General features: G+C 34.4%; 1 protein-coding gene and 1 long non-coding RNA gene across 4 annotated transcripts in view; one reads left to right on the top strand and one right to left on the bottom strand.

The window, feature by feature from the left end:
- LOC119066806 lies at positions 1 to 12,940 on the top strand. Its single transcript, XR_005085795.1, has 4 exons — positions 1 to 256; positions 2,173 to 2,178; positions 6,472 to 6,479; positions 12,930 to 12,940. It is a non-coding gene; the product is annotated as an uncharacterized LOC119066806 (long non-coding RNA).
- LOC119066775 (transcription factor sox-2) overlaps positions 602 to 14,090 on the bottom strand; it is a 34,930-nt gene continuing 21,441 nt past the window's right edge. For all 3 annotated transcript variants that reach the window (XM_037169430.1, XM_037169431.1, XM_037169434.1), the window contains exons 5-8: positions 11,724 to 11,790; positions 11,536 to 11,663; positions 7,251 to 7,336; positions 602 to 2,229 (exon numbers count right to left, since the gene is read on the bottom strand). In XM_037169430.1, the coding sequence (XP_037025325.1) occupies positions 1,777 to 2,229; positions 7,251 to 7,336; positions 11,536 to 11,663; positions 11,724 to 11,790 (734 nt within the window). In that variant the 3' untranslated portion in view covers positions 602 to 1,776. The remainder of the gene's footprint in view (positions 2,230 to 7,250; positions 7,337 to 11,535; positions 11,664 to 11,723; positions 11,791 to 14,090) is intronic.

Genomic DNA, 14,090 nt, shown 5'->3' with positions numbered 1-14,090 from the left:
TCAAAAATCCGAAAAAACGGCGTCAGTAAAATCTCAGGGAAAAATCAATCGATTTTCGTGATTCTTTTTTTTCTTGTGTAAGGAATAGATGGAAGTATAAGATAGGGTGAGGGTACAAAGAAGTTCGATGCTCCTCACGTCACGGTGTCGGCACTGGCCCAAAGTCAAAAAATATTTCGAAAATACGAAAAACGTCCCCATTTGTCAGTCAGATTTTTAGCAGGTCATGTTTAGTGTCAATCGAAAGGTAATTTCAGTGAAACATGATCTGCTTAAAAATCTGACTGACAAATGGACACGTTTTTCGTATTTTCGAAATATTTTTTGACTTTGAGAAGCATCGAACTTCTTTATACCCTATTTTATACTCCCATCTACTCCTTACACAACAAAAAAGGAATCACGAAAATCGGATTATTTTTCACTGAGATTTTACTTACGCCGTTTTTTCGGATTTTTGAAACACTGTGGCTCTGTAAGCCTTTTGGGTAATTATTACCTTGGACTTACTTTCGACTTTGTTGTAAAGTTTCCATCCATAAAGTGGCCAAATGTACCCTACGTTGCCGAAGAAAGTGATCCAATAAAAAAACACGAAGCGTAACCATTTATAAGTTTTTTTTTTTAATTTTTATTTTGAATACTGATTCTGGCATAGAGACGTTTCTACGAAACAAAATTACATATTTTCTAGTTTAAATTTCGCATGCATGGTGGGTGCATTTAAAAAGATATGTTTCTATGTTCATTTATAATACAATTTAAAATTACCGACATATTCAGTTGAAACAAAGTTTTGATTAACGCAGAATGTAATTGCAATTTAATTGGCCAATTATTATGCTACAAAATCCAATTTTATTTTAAACGAAATATCATAATACAGTTAGGAGATCATAAAATTCACTTTGCATTATACGGAAATAATTTTTTAACTTTTAGAACAACGAAAATCCCACTTTCAACAACTCGGCTCCCAATAATCTAGGCCGTCGCCTGATTAACAACAATTTTGTAGACCGATAGTCTACAGAAAAGTAATGATTAAATGAAGTAATCAAAACGTTATATCATGCTCTAGGCCGCTTTCTAATCTATAGCCATACGATTTAGCACTGCTGCAAACATTCACTCCTTTGGTACCTATTTCAATGCTGAACGCACATTGAGTACTCTAAATCGGTTGTTATTACAAGAAGGTTTTTTACTTGTTTTACTGACCGGTAGAAGCCGACAGATCGTAAGATTATTCTAAAAGGAACTAACTTGATCGAAACATCTTTTGTAATGTCTCGTATGTGTTCAGCACAGTCTGTTTGGTCACCAATGTTTGGGTATGAGCTGAAATATGAAAACCGAAAGTCAGAAGTTTAAGTAACCACTTCAACCTAAGGATCGAAGTGGTGACAAAATGCGTTGTATTCGCAAGTTTTTGTTCAATAAATTTGGTCATTTACTACTTCAAAAGAAGTGCCCAAGAATAACCTAATCGACGCCTAATCTATTCAACAATTCAAATTTAAAGAACCAATTTCAGTCATTGCTATGCTACAGCATATAACCTTCAGCTTACGACAGTGAAGCAGCGCTGCATGAAATTTTGGTCACGTTGTTTAATCACTACATCAGGGGATGTTTACCAATCATAGCTGTTAATTAACACATTTTTTTTTCGAAAGATTTTGATTAGCCTAATGCCACATACATCTAATTTACGCTGTGACAAATGTTACGACGAATCAATTACATTGCCTAATTTCATTGCCCCTTATCTGGTCAAAAAATTACCGTCAACGGACGCCTGAAATCACCACTTTGTGGATACTGGTAATTACCACTTCCACTATACGATTGTGTGTCTAACTGGCCATCCGAATTGTTAAGCTGTCCCTTCTCCGCATCGCTCATCTGCGACGACGAATCACGCTCATCCAAATTACTGTTATTGTTGTTGATGATCGTCGCATTATTTACCATATTATTCCTAGCAACTTCGGCATTATGCTGTTGTGCACTGTAGATCTTTGAAATGTCAAACGCATAATTGGCACGATCCTGATAGATTTTCGAATCGAAATAGGCTTTCGTTAATACGGACGGATCGAGGTACGGACCAACATATGGACTAGCATTTGGTCCCTTTGATGAGTCGTAGAGGCCGGATGATCCCAGGTAACTGTTGCGATCTAATGCGAACTTTGATACGTCCATTTGGGATGATAGGGAAGCCTTAAACAAGATAAGAAAATGCAAATTCAGTGATAAAGCTGGCAAATCTACCTGTCTTTAAAAACGAGCAATCAGTTGTTAGCAACAGCGATGAAAATAAGCAAAGAGTTCTGGATAATGTTGTGTTATATAACAAAATGCATGTTAGAACAAATGAAGTACAAGATTTTCCATCAGCGACCAGAAAACAGTTAAAACGACGGAACCAACAGATTCATTAGTATAATTATTGGGGGCGAAAGCGTTCAAAATAACTTGAAACAGGAATAAATGTTTGAAAGGGTTCTAGTCAGAGACAAGTTGAAAATTCCAAAACTAAACTTGTTCGTCACTATGCTGTGCTATGGAAGGATTGTAGCCCTGATTATAAATCACGAAGTAAACAAATTTTAGGATGTCAAGATCATGAGACAAATAGTTTCGTCTCGCCCACACCAATGTAATTCCCATTTAAAACTGGAATACCTCTTGACCCAAACGTCCTAGAATTTTTCCACTTCGTGATTCCACCCATAACTTTTTGGATTCCTAACTAACACTTTTTTAGTGTGTCGAGTAGTGTTTCAATAAGAATTGGTTTGACTTTGGGTCCTACGGCTCATATTTACACAGGCGCTCCATCTAGACTTTAACTCTACAAAAGAATTCGAAAGGGCTTTGTCCGAGTGCTACTATATTTCGATCGAATCACTTAATCAATGCCAAAACAAATCTCCCACAACAAAACACCGAATTAATTCCAAAACAAATGTTCCGCCTACGGTCACGTCAAGTTTTGTGTTTGATATCTAATCAGCTATGGGAAAAACGGTTGCACCGAACAATGTAACAGCAGAATATTAATCACGGAAGACACATAAATGATTGTGTCTGCTTATGTTTCACGTTATAGTATATTTGTTGAATGAGTTTTTACACCATCATCGTCGTGGCCTTCATTCATAAAACCAAGTCTTTCTTCGACTTTTTCTAATGAATAATTATAGAAACAGATTTGTGTGTGGAAGAAGAAAAAAAAATTAAAATAAATCCTCTTGAAGTGGTTACAAAACGTAGCACACAAAAGACGATGGCTACTGTTTTGCCTTGCCTTCATATCCATCATCCATCGAAAATCTACAAAAATTACCATATAATTATGTGAAAGCACTTCATATTCCACACACCAATTCCAAAATTCATTATATTTTACATCGTTTTAACAAAGGCGCGAGAGGCGAAGAGAGAAAAAAATCTTATTAAAATTTGTGTATTTAACTGAGAAAAAAACTAATAATAAAAACATCAGCAGCGTCCCATTAACATTCACAAAATGTGTATTTTCTTACAGAGTTAAATTGAAATATTATTGGCAGCCTTCATTCAATTCCTTCTAGATCGAACAGTGGATTTCAGTAATTTAATTTAATTTTATATAATTATGCAACAAAAAGGTGTTTATTGTTTGGCCAACAATACCCCCAGCATATAGACATTGGGAACAACAACTACAAAAAAAAAAACGTTAAATAAAAACTACCATACACTTTGCTATAATTACGGGTCTCGAGACTCGACACCACACAATGGATCTCAAGAGAGATAACTACTTAATTATATAGACATGGGAAGCGTATTAAAGAGCACATTGATTGAGGATAAATAATGATGACTGGATGGTGAGATGAAGTGATTTAATAAAATTTGTGTGTTATGAAATGTTTATGTGTATGAGATGGATGGATGGTTATTTAACGGACAAGGAAAAAAATAGTAATCAAGTGTAACGCTATGAAGAATGGTTAAAGGGTTAAATATCAAAGGAAAATGTTGGATAGGAGGAGGTTACGAAATTATTAATTTTAAATGTAAATAAACAAACAAGTGTTGTAGGTCTCTGTGTTGATAAAAACGATTTTTCTTCTTCTTCTTCGTCACATTATTCATTTATTTTGAATATACAAGGAAAACGATACAGAAAACAATTTTTTTTTCTTCTCTTCACATTTTCATGACGAATGTAAATGATATTTTACAATAAATAATAAATTAAAAATGACAACTGAACAATACCTCCTTAACGAATCATAAAGCGATTGTGCATTGTATGTCGTACACAAAACCGAAATAATAATAATATTGTTGAGATGGGACGTGTACCATACAAGAAAATAAAAATGAAACAAAAACACAAAATGACATTGAGATAAATGAATAAAAATGAAACTTTTACTTCGGCCTAAAACAAGTGTGAGAAGAGAATTAAAAGAAATCTTTAACGCCTATCCAAACAATACTAAATAAAACCAATTGTTGAACTCTGACTCTGACATATTTTACATTCTTTTGCTTCATCGTCGAATGATTCACCAACTCTTGCGTGAAACGCTGCATTAACCAAGAGCATAAAACATTTGGTTTGTACTAAATATGGATTCTGAGAAACATATCGCCCTGGTATTGAAATCGTATTAATATGACACGGATGCATCATTATCTTTGAAATTTTTTTAACAATTTGAACGGACACGTTAAATGTCGCATACGGCTATTCATCAGTTATCGACAACGACAACGAAAATAATGACAAACTTTGGGTAATATGAACCTTTATAAAGTGAAATGCATGAAGTACAAGATTTGAACAAGATAAATCCAGTCACATACGGCTATTCATCTGTTATCGATAACGACGACAAAAATAATGACAAGATCTGTGTAAATATGATCCTTTATATGGTGAGATGCATGTTACAAAAATTGAAGTACAAGATTTGAAATCAACAGATTAAAAATACTTTGATCGATGGAAGAAATAGACCCGGTAATAATACTGGTCACATGCTTGTCGTCTGTAACAGGTTAAAAATAATTTAATCTATCGAAGTAATAGACCTCATAATAATACTGGTCATATGCTTGCCGTCTGTCTACAGGTTAATGTAGAAACTACTATCGATACTGGGTAGAGGTGTCATGTCAGAGCATCAAACGGATAGCCATTCACTCGTGTTTCATATTATTCGTAGTAAGTCCATCACCTGTAGCTTTACAGAGCGACGAAGGACGAAAAACATAATCAAAACTTTTCATTAGTTCATTGACAGTAAAGTTATAAATACGTTTCCTTTGCGTAGCTCTGTGAAGAATGAATTAGCTTTGACTTTGTGAAGATAATTCACCTTCTGACAACTGACTTTTTATTGTACACTTTGCAGCCATTGAACAAGACTTTCAGAAAGATTGATTCATTCTATTGGCGGTACAAACTTAAACTAAAAAATAGAAACGTTGACCTGGCTTCTGGTTAACGTATAGCTTACCGAGCAACAACTGTTGCTTTCAGTTCTCTGAGAGTAAGTTGAAATCAGAGTCTGTTTGTAAGATTTGAAAACTTTGAAAATGACCTAGAGGACTCAGAGCGGTGAACGAAAATTACTGGCTACCTAAAAAAAGGTAGCCCGAGGAAAGATAAGAATAAAAGCATGGAAGAAAATAGGAAATGTTGGAAGTAACAAAGTAACTTAATGAGCAAAATTAATAGCTTTAATTAATGCTCGAGTAAAGGTACCAAAAGTTGTCGTGAATAAACCGTCACTCAAACGAAATTAATAAAATTTTGTGTTATTCGCTTTACAGACTGTTGTAGAAAATATTTCTTGCAAATTTTTTGTTTTGTAGTTGTTCTATGGCCCCGGTTTAAAGCTGAGTTATAGCAAGAAGAAGCTGGTTGGAACTATTTTACATATTCATCTGTTGTCGACAAAGAAGTCGAAAAGAAATGATGCGCTCTGACTAGAGCTCTCTTTAATAGGAAAAGTATGTTAAAACCAATGAAGTAATAGATTTTGAACCTTAAGCGATTGTTTAAACGAAATAAATTTGACAATTATTCAACGACACGTTTCAATTTGAAAGCTCTGTTTGTATTTATGCTTGTTCGTTACGAGAAGGTAAAGCCGTACGATAATTTAAATTTCTGCTTGTAATGTACAATTAAAATGCATGTCTTTCTCAACGAATTGTTAATTTCTCTCTCGCTTCGGTTTTCAACCCTTTATTCTCACAATGTAATAGTGGATAGGCATCCACCTGAAACATATAGTGAGTCAATCAAATATTTACCTTATCCAAATATTAAATTATAATTAGATAAACACACACAGGACCGTCGAAAAGGTATAATTTTGATGTTGTGGTTTGGTTTTGTATTTATTTTAGGTATATTTTCTCGGTCTATATTTTTGTCTGATTAAATAGTAGTTTAAACGGTAGCTCGTTTCGTTTTAAAGAAATGTAAATAGAAAAAAAATAGAGAATCGGGGAAAAAAATCCCGGGTTTCAGATAATTACAATATGTGCATAACAAAAGATTTAAATGAAAAAAATAAAACGAATTCCGAGAAACTTTCCGTAAAATCATTGTTTATAATGTGCTACGTGTTGAAAGGGCGTTCGTTTCGAATTATAACGTTTATACGTCTTTAACGAAACATGTTATTTATCCAATCAATAAGCAACGCAGCACCAGAAGAAATCGTAAATAAAAATTTTCTAATTTCTTCATTGAATGGTCGATGGTTTGGCGGGTTATAATTTAACCCTTTTTTTCACATCAAGAATCCTTAGTCTGTGATAACGATCTTCATTTCATCCCTTTTTTCCACCTATTAAGTAGCAAACAAAAATGTTGATTTATAATTGGAAAACATTTTTCTAGCTCAAGTGGCATTTCCGCAATTACATCGCTTCAACTAATTGGTGTGAAATTCGATAAATGACTTTACATCGACCTCTTCACATCATTTCAAAATGTTTTAATTAAAAATTACGAACAGACTTATGAATGACTGGTAGCATGGAATGAGGGTTTTTTATTTTCTCTCCTGTGAGATAATTATCTTAAAGTGTGGTAGTGGTTTTTGTGTTGTTGTATGCTGTGGGTTTATAATCGATGAACAGTTTTATGGGGAAAAGAGAATAATAAGAAAATACCGAAAGGTTGCACAAGAACAGGTGTCGGGATTAAATTTTGAACTTACTTGACTTGTTGGAGGACTCGTTTGTGATAGGTGACTGCCTAAGTGGTATGCCGGTCCAGGTGCACCAAAATATCCTGGTGTTATGCCTGAAAGTGAAGAGGATTAAATTTATAGTTAACAACAATAGCACCACCTTTTTTATTGTTAACTACAAAGAATTATGACTTTAATCTTCAATTGGTATGCGCTCATTAAAGGATAATAAATAAAGTTACTCGACGCGATGTTAAGTTAGACAATGGAAAGGGTTAAACGAATTAGTTCTCGAAGAATACTCTTCGTTTTAAATCGACAAAAATCCCTTTTATTAGTGAATGATAGTGTAAAGGAGCTGAAAATATAACTCAAAATGTTATTATCAAAAATGGTTTTCCAACGGCTGACTGTAAGATCAACGAAATCATAAATCAGACCTCTAACTTGTTTTGTCAAATGCTTCTGTATGAAATACTCACTTCTCCCCGGGAAACGCGTCCTTACACATTGACATTTTCTCAGGGCTTAGTTATAATCTTTTTCTTTTTCTATTTTTTCTTATGTGGTTGCATCACTAGTCTTCCACTAACGCAAAATAAAAAGTTTCAGGCAAGGACATAGTCTACTACTGTGTACACTGTCTTTGAGATTGTATTGCTTGGATCTGACTAATTGAAATGTTTCTTTGATTCTTTATTTCGCTTGTATTCAGTCACGACCATCAGGCTGATGTATCCAGAATTAGCGAAAATCATTAAATTTGTCCGACCTTTCAAAAACAGCTATTCATCATTCAGGTTAAATCTACGGTTGATGTGTTTTTATTCCCTTGACTGAAAGTCAAGGGTCTTATGCCAGAAAATACCCTAAAATGTTAGTAACCATACAGTGTATGAAAAATTATCAAAACTTTAAATGTTTGAAATATTTTTTTTTTGTCACGACGATAACTTGAGTAATTCTTAACCGATTTTGATGATTTTTTTTTTAATCGACGAGGAATGAAATTCCTGAGGTTAAGTTCGAAGATGAGCCATGTCGGGATAAAGTTCTGGAAACTATGCCAGAAAAACATGATTTTATTGATAATATTAATTGTTGATAATTGTAATTGATAATACAGTGCTGATAATTGATATTTTGATAATTTAATGTGTTGTGGTGATATTATTATATAAAATGTAACTGTAATAACTGATAATTGGTAATAATAATATTGTTCCCTTGGCTGAAAGTCAAGGGTCTTACGCCAGAAAATGTTTGTAACCTAACAATGTATGAAATGTGAAGGAAAACGTAATTGTTTGTAGCCTTTTTTTTTGTAATCACGATAACTTGATTAATTCATAACCGATTTTTATGATTTTTTTTTGATCGACGAGGAATGGGATTCCTGAGGTTAATTTCAAAGATGGGCCATGTCGGGATAAGGTTCTGGAAACTATTCCAGAAAAACAGGATTTTACTCTGTTGATAATTGATAATACATGTTAATTGAAAATTAATATTGATAATTTAATGTGTTGTGACATTTTATGAAATGTTATGAGAAACGTAATTGTTTGTAATCTATTTGTCACGACTTGAGATGGCTTGAGTCATTCTTAACCGATTTTAATAAAATTTGTTTTAATCGACGAGGAATGGAATTCAAAGATGGGCCATGTCGGGCCTAAGGATCTGAAAGCTATTCCAGAAAAATTCATTTTACGCTGCTTATAATTGATAATTGATAATTATTGGTAATTGATAATTCCCTTCACTGAAATGTTTGTAACCACACAAAGATAGTTGGAAGATAGGTCATGTGGGCCTAAGTATCTGGAAACTATTCCAGAAAAACAGGATTTTACTCTGTTGACAATTGATAATTTAATGTCTTATTCCCTTGACTGGCAGAAAATAGTGAAAAATTTTGGTTCCTAAAATTATACATCTGACATTTGGAAGGTTAAGTTCGACGATAAGCTATGTGTGATCAACGCTTCGGAAGTTACCCCAAAAAATAGAAATGCAATGTAATAAATGAACAATATCATTGATATTCGATTATTGGTATTTGATTATTGATAGTTGATTTTTATATTTAATTTGATAATTAACAAGCAGCATATATCTATACAGTGAGTATATAGTATTACAAAAGTCAAGCAATTCTGACATTAGGCAACTTCGACGAGTGTGAAGCTTACGGCCCGAGCGAAGCGAGGGTCGTAATTCACACGAGTTGCGGTACCATATTGCAATATTAGACAGCTCGGCCTTGCGAGAAGTTTGCGATTAGACCAAACTAGACCAAATTAAACCAAATATTAGACAACTGACGAGTGTGAAGTTTGCGGCCCGAGCGAAGCGAGGGTCGTAATTCACACGAGTTTCGGTATCGTATTGCAATATTAGACAGCTCGGACAAGCGAGAAGTTTGCGATTAGACCAAACCTAATATTAGACAACTCTGACGAGTGTGAAGTTTGCGGCCCGAGCGAAGCGAGGGTCGTAATTCACACGAGTTGCGGTATCGTATTGCAATATTAGACAGCTCGGACGAGCGAGCAGTTTGCGGCAAAGTATCAAGCAGAGTAAAAGAAAAAAATAAAGCAGTTAATTTTGGCGGTGTCAAATGTCATTTTGATTTGGTAAGATTTTTACACTCGTAAAATTGCGATGAGAGCCAACGTATATTTGAAAATTATGCACGAACGTTCTTTCAATGAAAATGTGATCACTGAAAAAGGCTTTAAAACACAATAGAATTTCATTGTGTCTTTATCGGATGCGCTTCTTTGTCACGTTGTAGACGATTAATCTGATATGAGATGAAAAAATCAGTTAAAATAAATTAAGATATTTATAATAGTGTAATATAATTGGTTAATTATTTTGGAAAAATTATCAGTCAAGGGACCCGACCCGCCCAACAGGTGGGACCTAGTTTAGTAAAATAAATGATAAAAACCTGAAGTAAAGGATTCGGTGGTGCGATACTTTGAACAATGGAAGTAATAGATTTAGCGATTTTATTAGATACGATTGTCGTTTGTGAAAGAAAAGAATGTTAGTTAAACCTTTATTTTTTAACGCAAATTCATTTCGTACGTCAATTGTTCCCTTGACTGTAAGTCATGGGTCTTACAGCAGAAAATAAATGTAACACTTTTATGTCTTCGTTAACACGAAAACTTTAGCAACCGATTCTCAAAAATGTTTTTTTATTCAATGAAGACTTGAAAAACTCAGGTAAAGTACGAAAATAAATGTTATCGGTTCAACCATCTGGATGTAGTTCTCAAAAAAACATAAGGTTAGGTTCCACGGTAGATTTTATTGGTCTGAGGATGTAGCTGCTTTTGTAATGAATTTTTTATCAATTAACAATTAACGAATATGAAGTTTGCCTCCAGAGCGAAGTGAGGGCCATAGTTCACACGATTTTAGAACAGTTGGAAGATTTTCAGTGAAATTAAACAGAATGAAATTATTAGTGACGAAGGCCATTCTAGCAGGGTTGGACTGGCTACCCATATCCCAAAGGTCTTTCGGGTGTGGAATGAAGAAAATTTGTGAAAAGCATTTCATTCATATAAAAAGTCGGCAGACCCTTCGGGCATCGCAAAGCCTCAAGTCTCAAATTTAGTTTACATTAAACGGTCTTTAATTTTCGTACAATGAACTCGACAAAGAAACACTTTCATGCATTGCATGGATGGTATTATCCTGGTACTCAGAACAAACGAAAATATTTATGGAAAAACATTCGGTGTTCGTGCTAACCAGACATTCCAATTGTGACTACAAAACCCCTATTAAAAAAACTATGGTTTCATGTCGGAAAAATTACGCCATGACAAAACAGTCACGATATCCACCATTAAATATTTTCGACAAAATAAATAATGGAAAAATATGTTAATTCGCATTAACTGTCGCATTTTCACGGAAATATAAAACACAAAAAAAACTCTAATTTTTTATAGTTTTGATCCAAAACACTCTTTATCAACAACCAAAATTCTATTCATTCTAGTAAACAGCGAATGAAGGAATGCGGAAATGTTTGTTCGGAAGTTTATGTAAGGGGACTTCTATCCACAACACCCAAATAGAATTCGAAATAAAGTCAAAATGTGATTTAATAGCCTCCCTCGTCGGATTTAGCTCGAACAAAATTACACTAAAAAAAACTCGGATCGCGTGTTTTGATACATATGATAAAAGAATTCGACCAAACCCATGTCCTAAATTAGAAAACATTTTTTGTTTGTTTTCATTACAGCACTGAATTGAAGAATTGCTTTAGTTGTATACATACCAGCTCGTAGAGCATCAACTGGAACAGATGGATACGGCATCGGATACGGATATCCATCTCGCCGTAATGCTTTGGGCTTTCTTCTGGGACGGTACTTATAGTCTGGATGTTCTTTCATATGCATCGCCCTGATGGAAATTTATCTGTTATGCAAGTTCTATCTGATATTATATTTCTAATCATGTTACCTCAAACGTTTAGCTTCGTCGATAAATGGCCGTTTCTCGTCTTCAGTTAGCAGTTTCCATTCAGCACCTGAAAGTAATAAATTGAGACTATTATGAACGAATGAATCAATTAAGCCTGAAGATTAGTCATTTAAGATCTCCTCATGAAGATGAACCAGAAATGCTTGGAATAAGGCAGCCAACACATATCGGGTAGTCCGGAGAGGGCCCATAATTTGATAACCAGTGACTAGTAAGAGGAGACAATTTTATTCACAGGAAGGGTTTTGAAGAATTGTATGTCTTCAAGGTTTATGATGCTCATCAGAAGGCTTAATTCAGAATCATATTTTAACACTTTTTAACCGACCTCGTTATATTTTACTGTCTTGAGCTTTCCGTAGAATTTCTAATTTCTTGAGGGGCAGATATTCAGTGTAAATCCTATGTCAGCAAAAGCAAATCCTTCAACCCTTTACGGAAGAAAATTCATAGAAAATTCCGAGGGGTGACCGACTAGTTTACGAAGTAGGAATTTCTGTTTCTTTTCGGGGTTAAAGACTAAAATGGCGGACACTATTCCACAGGGAATGAAAACTGAATAAATTTCAATAAATCTTGATGCGTGCAGAACCCCTCGGTAAATACTCAATAAAATCCGCACAATCAAAGAAAACCCTTTAAAAGGTTCAAGAAAATCTTTGAAAATCCATCCAGATTCAGCTCAAAATCTTTGAAAAACGATAGGAAAATTTTCAGAGGATTTTCTTTTCGAAAAGTTTTCGAAAATCCTTTGTCAAAGCAATTTACAAATATCTGCCCCTCAGTTTTAGCTCATGTTATAGGAGTAAATTCCTACTTCCATTTCAGCAGCAAAATTTCATGTAGAACTACTTTCAGCTAAAACTAAATTCAAGCTCAGGTGTAAAGGCCAACACACATTAGCATCTAGTGTCATCGGAAATACGATGTTTCTATTGTTTAAATCAGCCTAATCGGTGAAAACCGGTTTTAACAATAGAAATATCATATTTCCAACTGACACTAGATGCTAATATGTGTTGGTCTTAAACAGTGCCGGACTGGCCCTATGGGCGTTCGGGCGATCCCCGAAGGGCCTTTTGATTTTTGTATGGATAAATGACGACGAACGGCTTTTTGAAAAATTTCTCCATACAACGCCCGAAGGGCTTTTTTGAGCCAGTCCAGCACTGGTCTTAAACTAAGAACCACATTTTAATATTCAGGAATTCTAGAAACAGTTTGAATACACGAAGTAACAGATTTGACGAAGTTGACAACAGATGAACGGTTCAGACTGGCTCTTATTTTAAAAACCCCGGAAAGTAAAATCCATAAGATTATGAACATGTTTTGATATGTCACTTATGTAATCATTGTCATCGCCGGAAAATCCTCCATTCGTGATCAATTCAAGTACATCAACGATAACATTTTAATTAATCACTCGTGAGTACAACAATCGTTGTTTTGATGGATACAAGTCTAAACAAATTATCGTTTCAACGTTAATCGCTAACATGCGCCATGTACATCTATTTTTTTTTTGTAGTGTCATTTCCTTCAAAGGCATAAGCTATACAATGAATTCAATCGTATTCCCCATGAATAATCTATTTCCCAACAGGAAAAGCTTTAAAAACCTAAACTAAAACTTAAATGTATGACTGTGCACTTTTCATATTGTTTTCACATTACTACGTTCGCCTGTTCGGCAACAACATATTTTCATGTTTTTCGTTATCTTTTGTGCACTGTTGATAAACAAATGGATGCGAACAAAGCGAAAAAAAATGTACACAACAAAAAAAAATGGAACAAAATGTTGCCTTTTTTGTTTCATTATCTGCCGCTCATTGTGAAACATTTTTCACATCAAGTTTTTCCAGTTACATTTTAAACAACTCCCCCTCAGCATAACCTCGAAAATTTCTTTCCAATACATAAACACACACACACACATACAACCAAAACATTGTAATCTACATGAAAATCTACACCATTATCCTTGTTATCATTTCCTTTTCCCATGCTTTTCATTGCTTTTCGTCGAAACCATTGTTTGATGGAACGTGTAGCTAACAGTGGATACGACATTTAATCAAACGAAAAACTCTGTCCGTTGTCATAGCAACAATGGCTGGTTCATTGTTTCAAAACAATCGAAGTACCAGCTATGTTTATTTCAGTGCACGAGTATTGTATAGAGTATAACTATGCAAAATATGTACTGTGATCGACTAGAATAGTAGACACACATCATGTTATAACCGGGGGACCCAGGTAATACAATATATCATTTTAGTCCCGATGTATAAAGCTTTCGGTTCGTTGGAAAATCCGTTCATTCGACGGTGCATAGTTACT

The sequence above is a fragment of the Bradysia coprophila genome, chromosome IV (genome assembly GCF_014529535.1).
Source record: "Bradysia coprophila strain Holo2 chromosome IV, BU_Bcop_v1, whole genome shotgun sequence".
Lineage (NCBI taxonomy): Eukaryota > Metazoa > Arthropoda > Insecta > Diptera > Sciaridae > Bradysia > Bradysia coprophila.
Note: the sequence above shows the minus strand (reverse complement) of the source record. Positions and strands in the feature narration are given on the sequence as shown.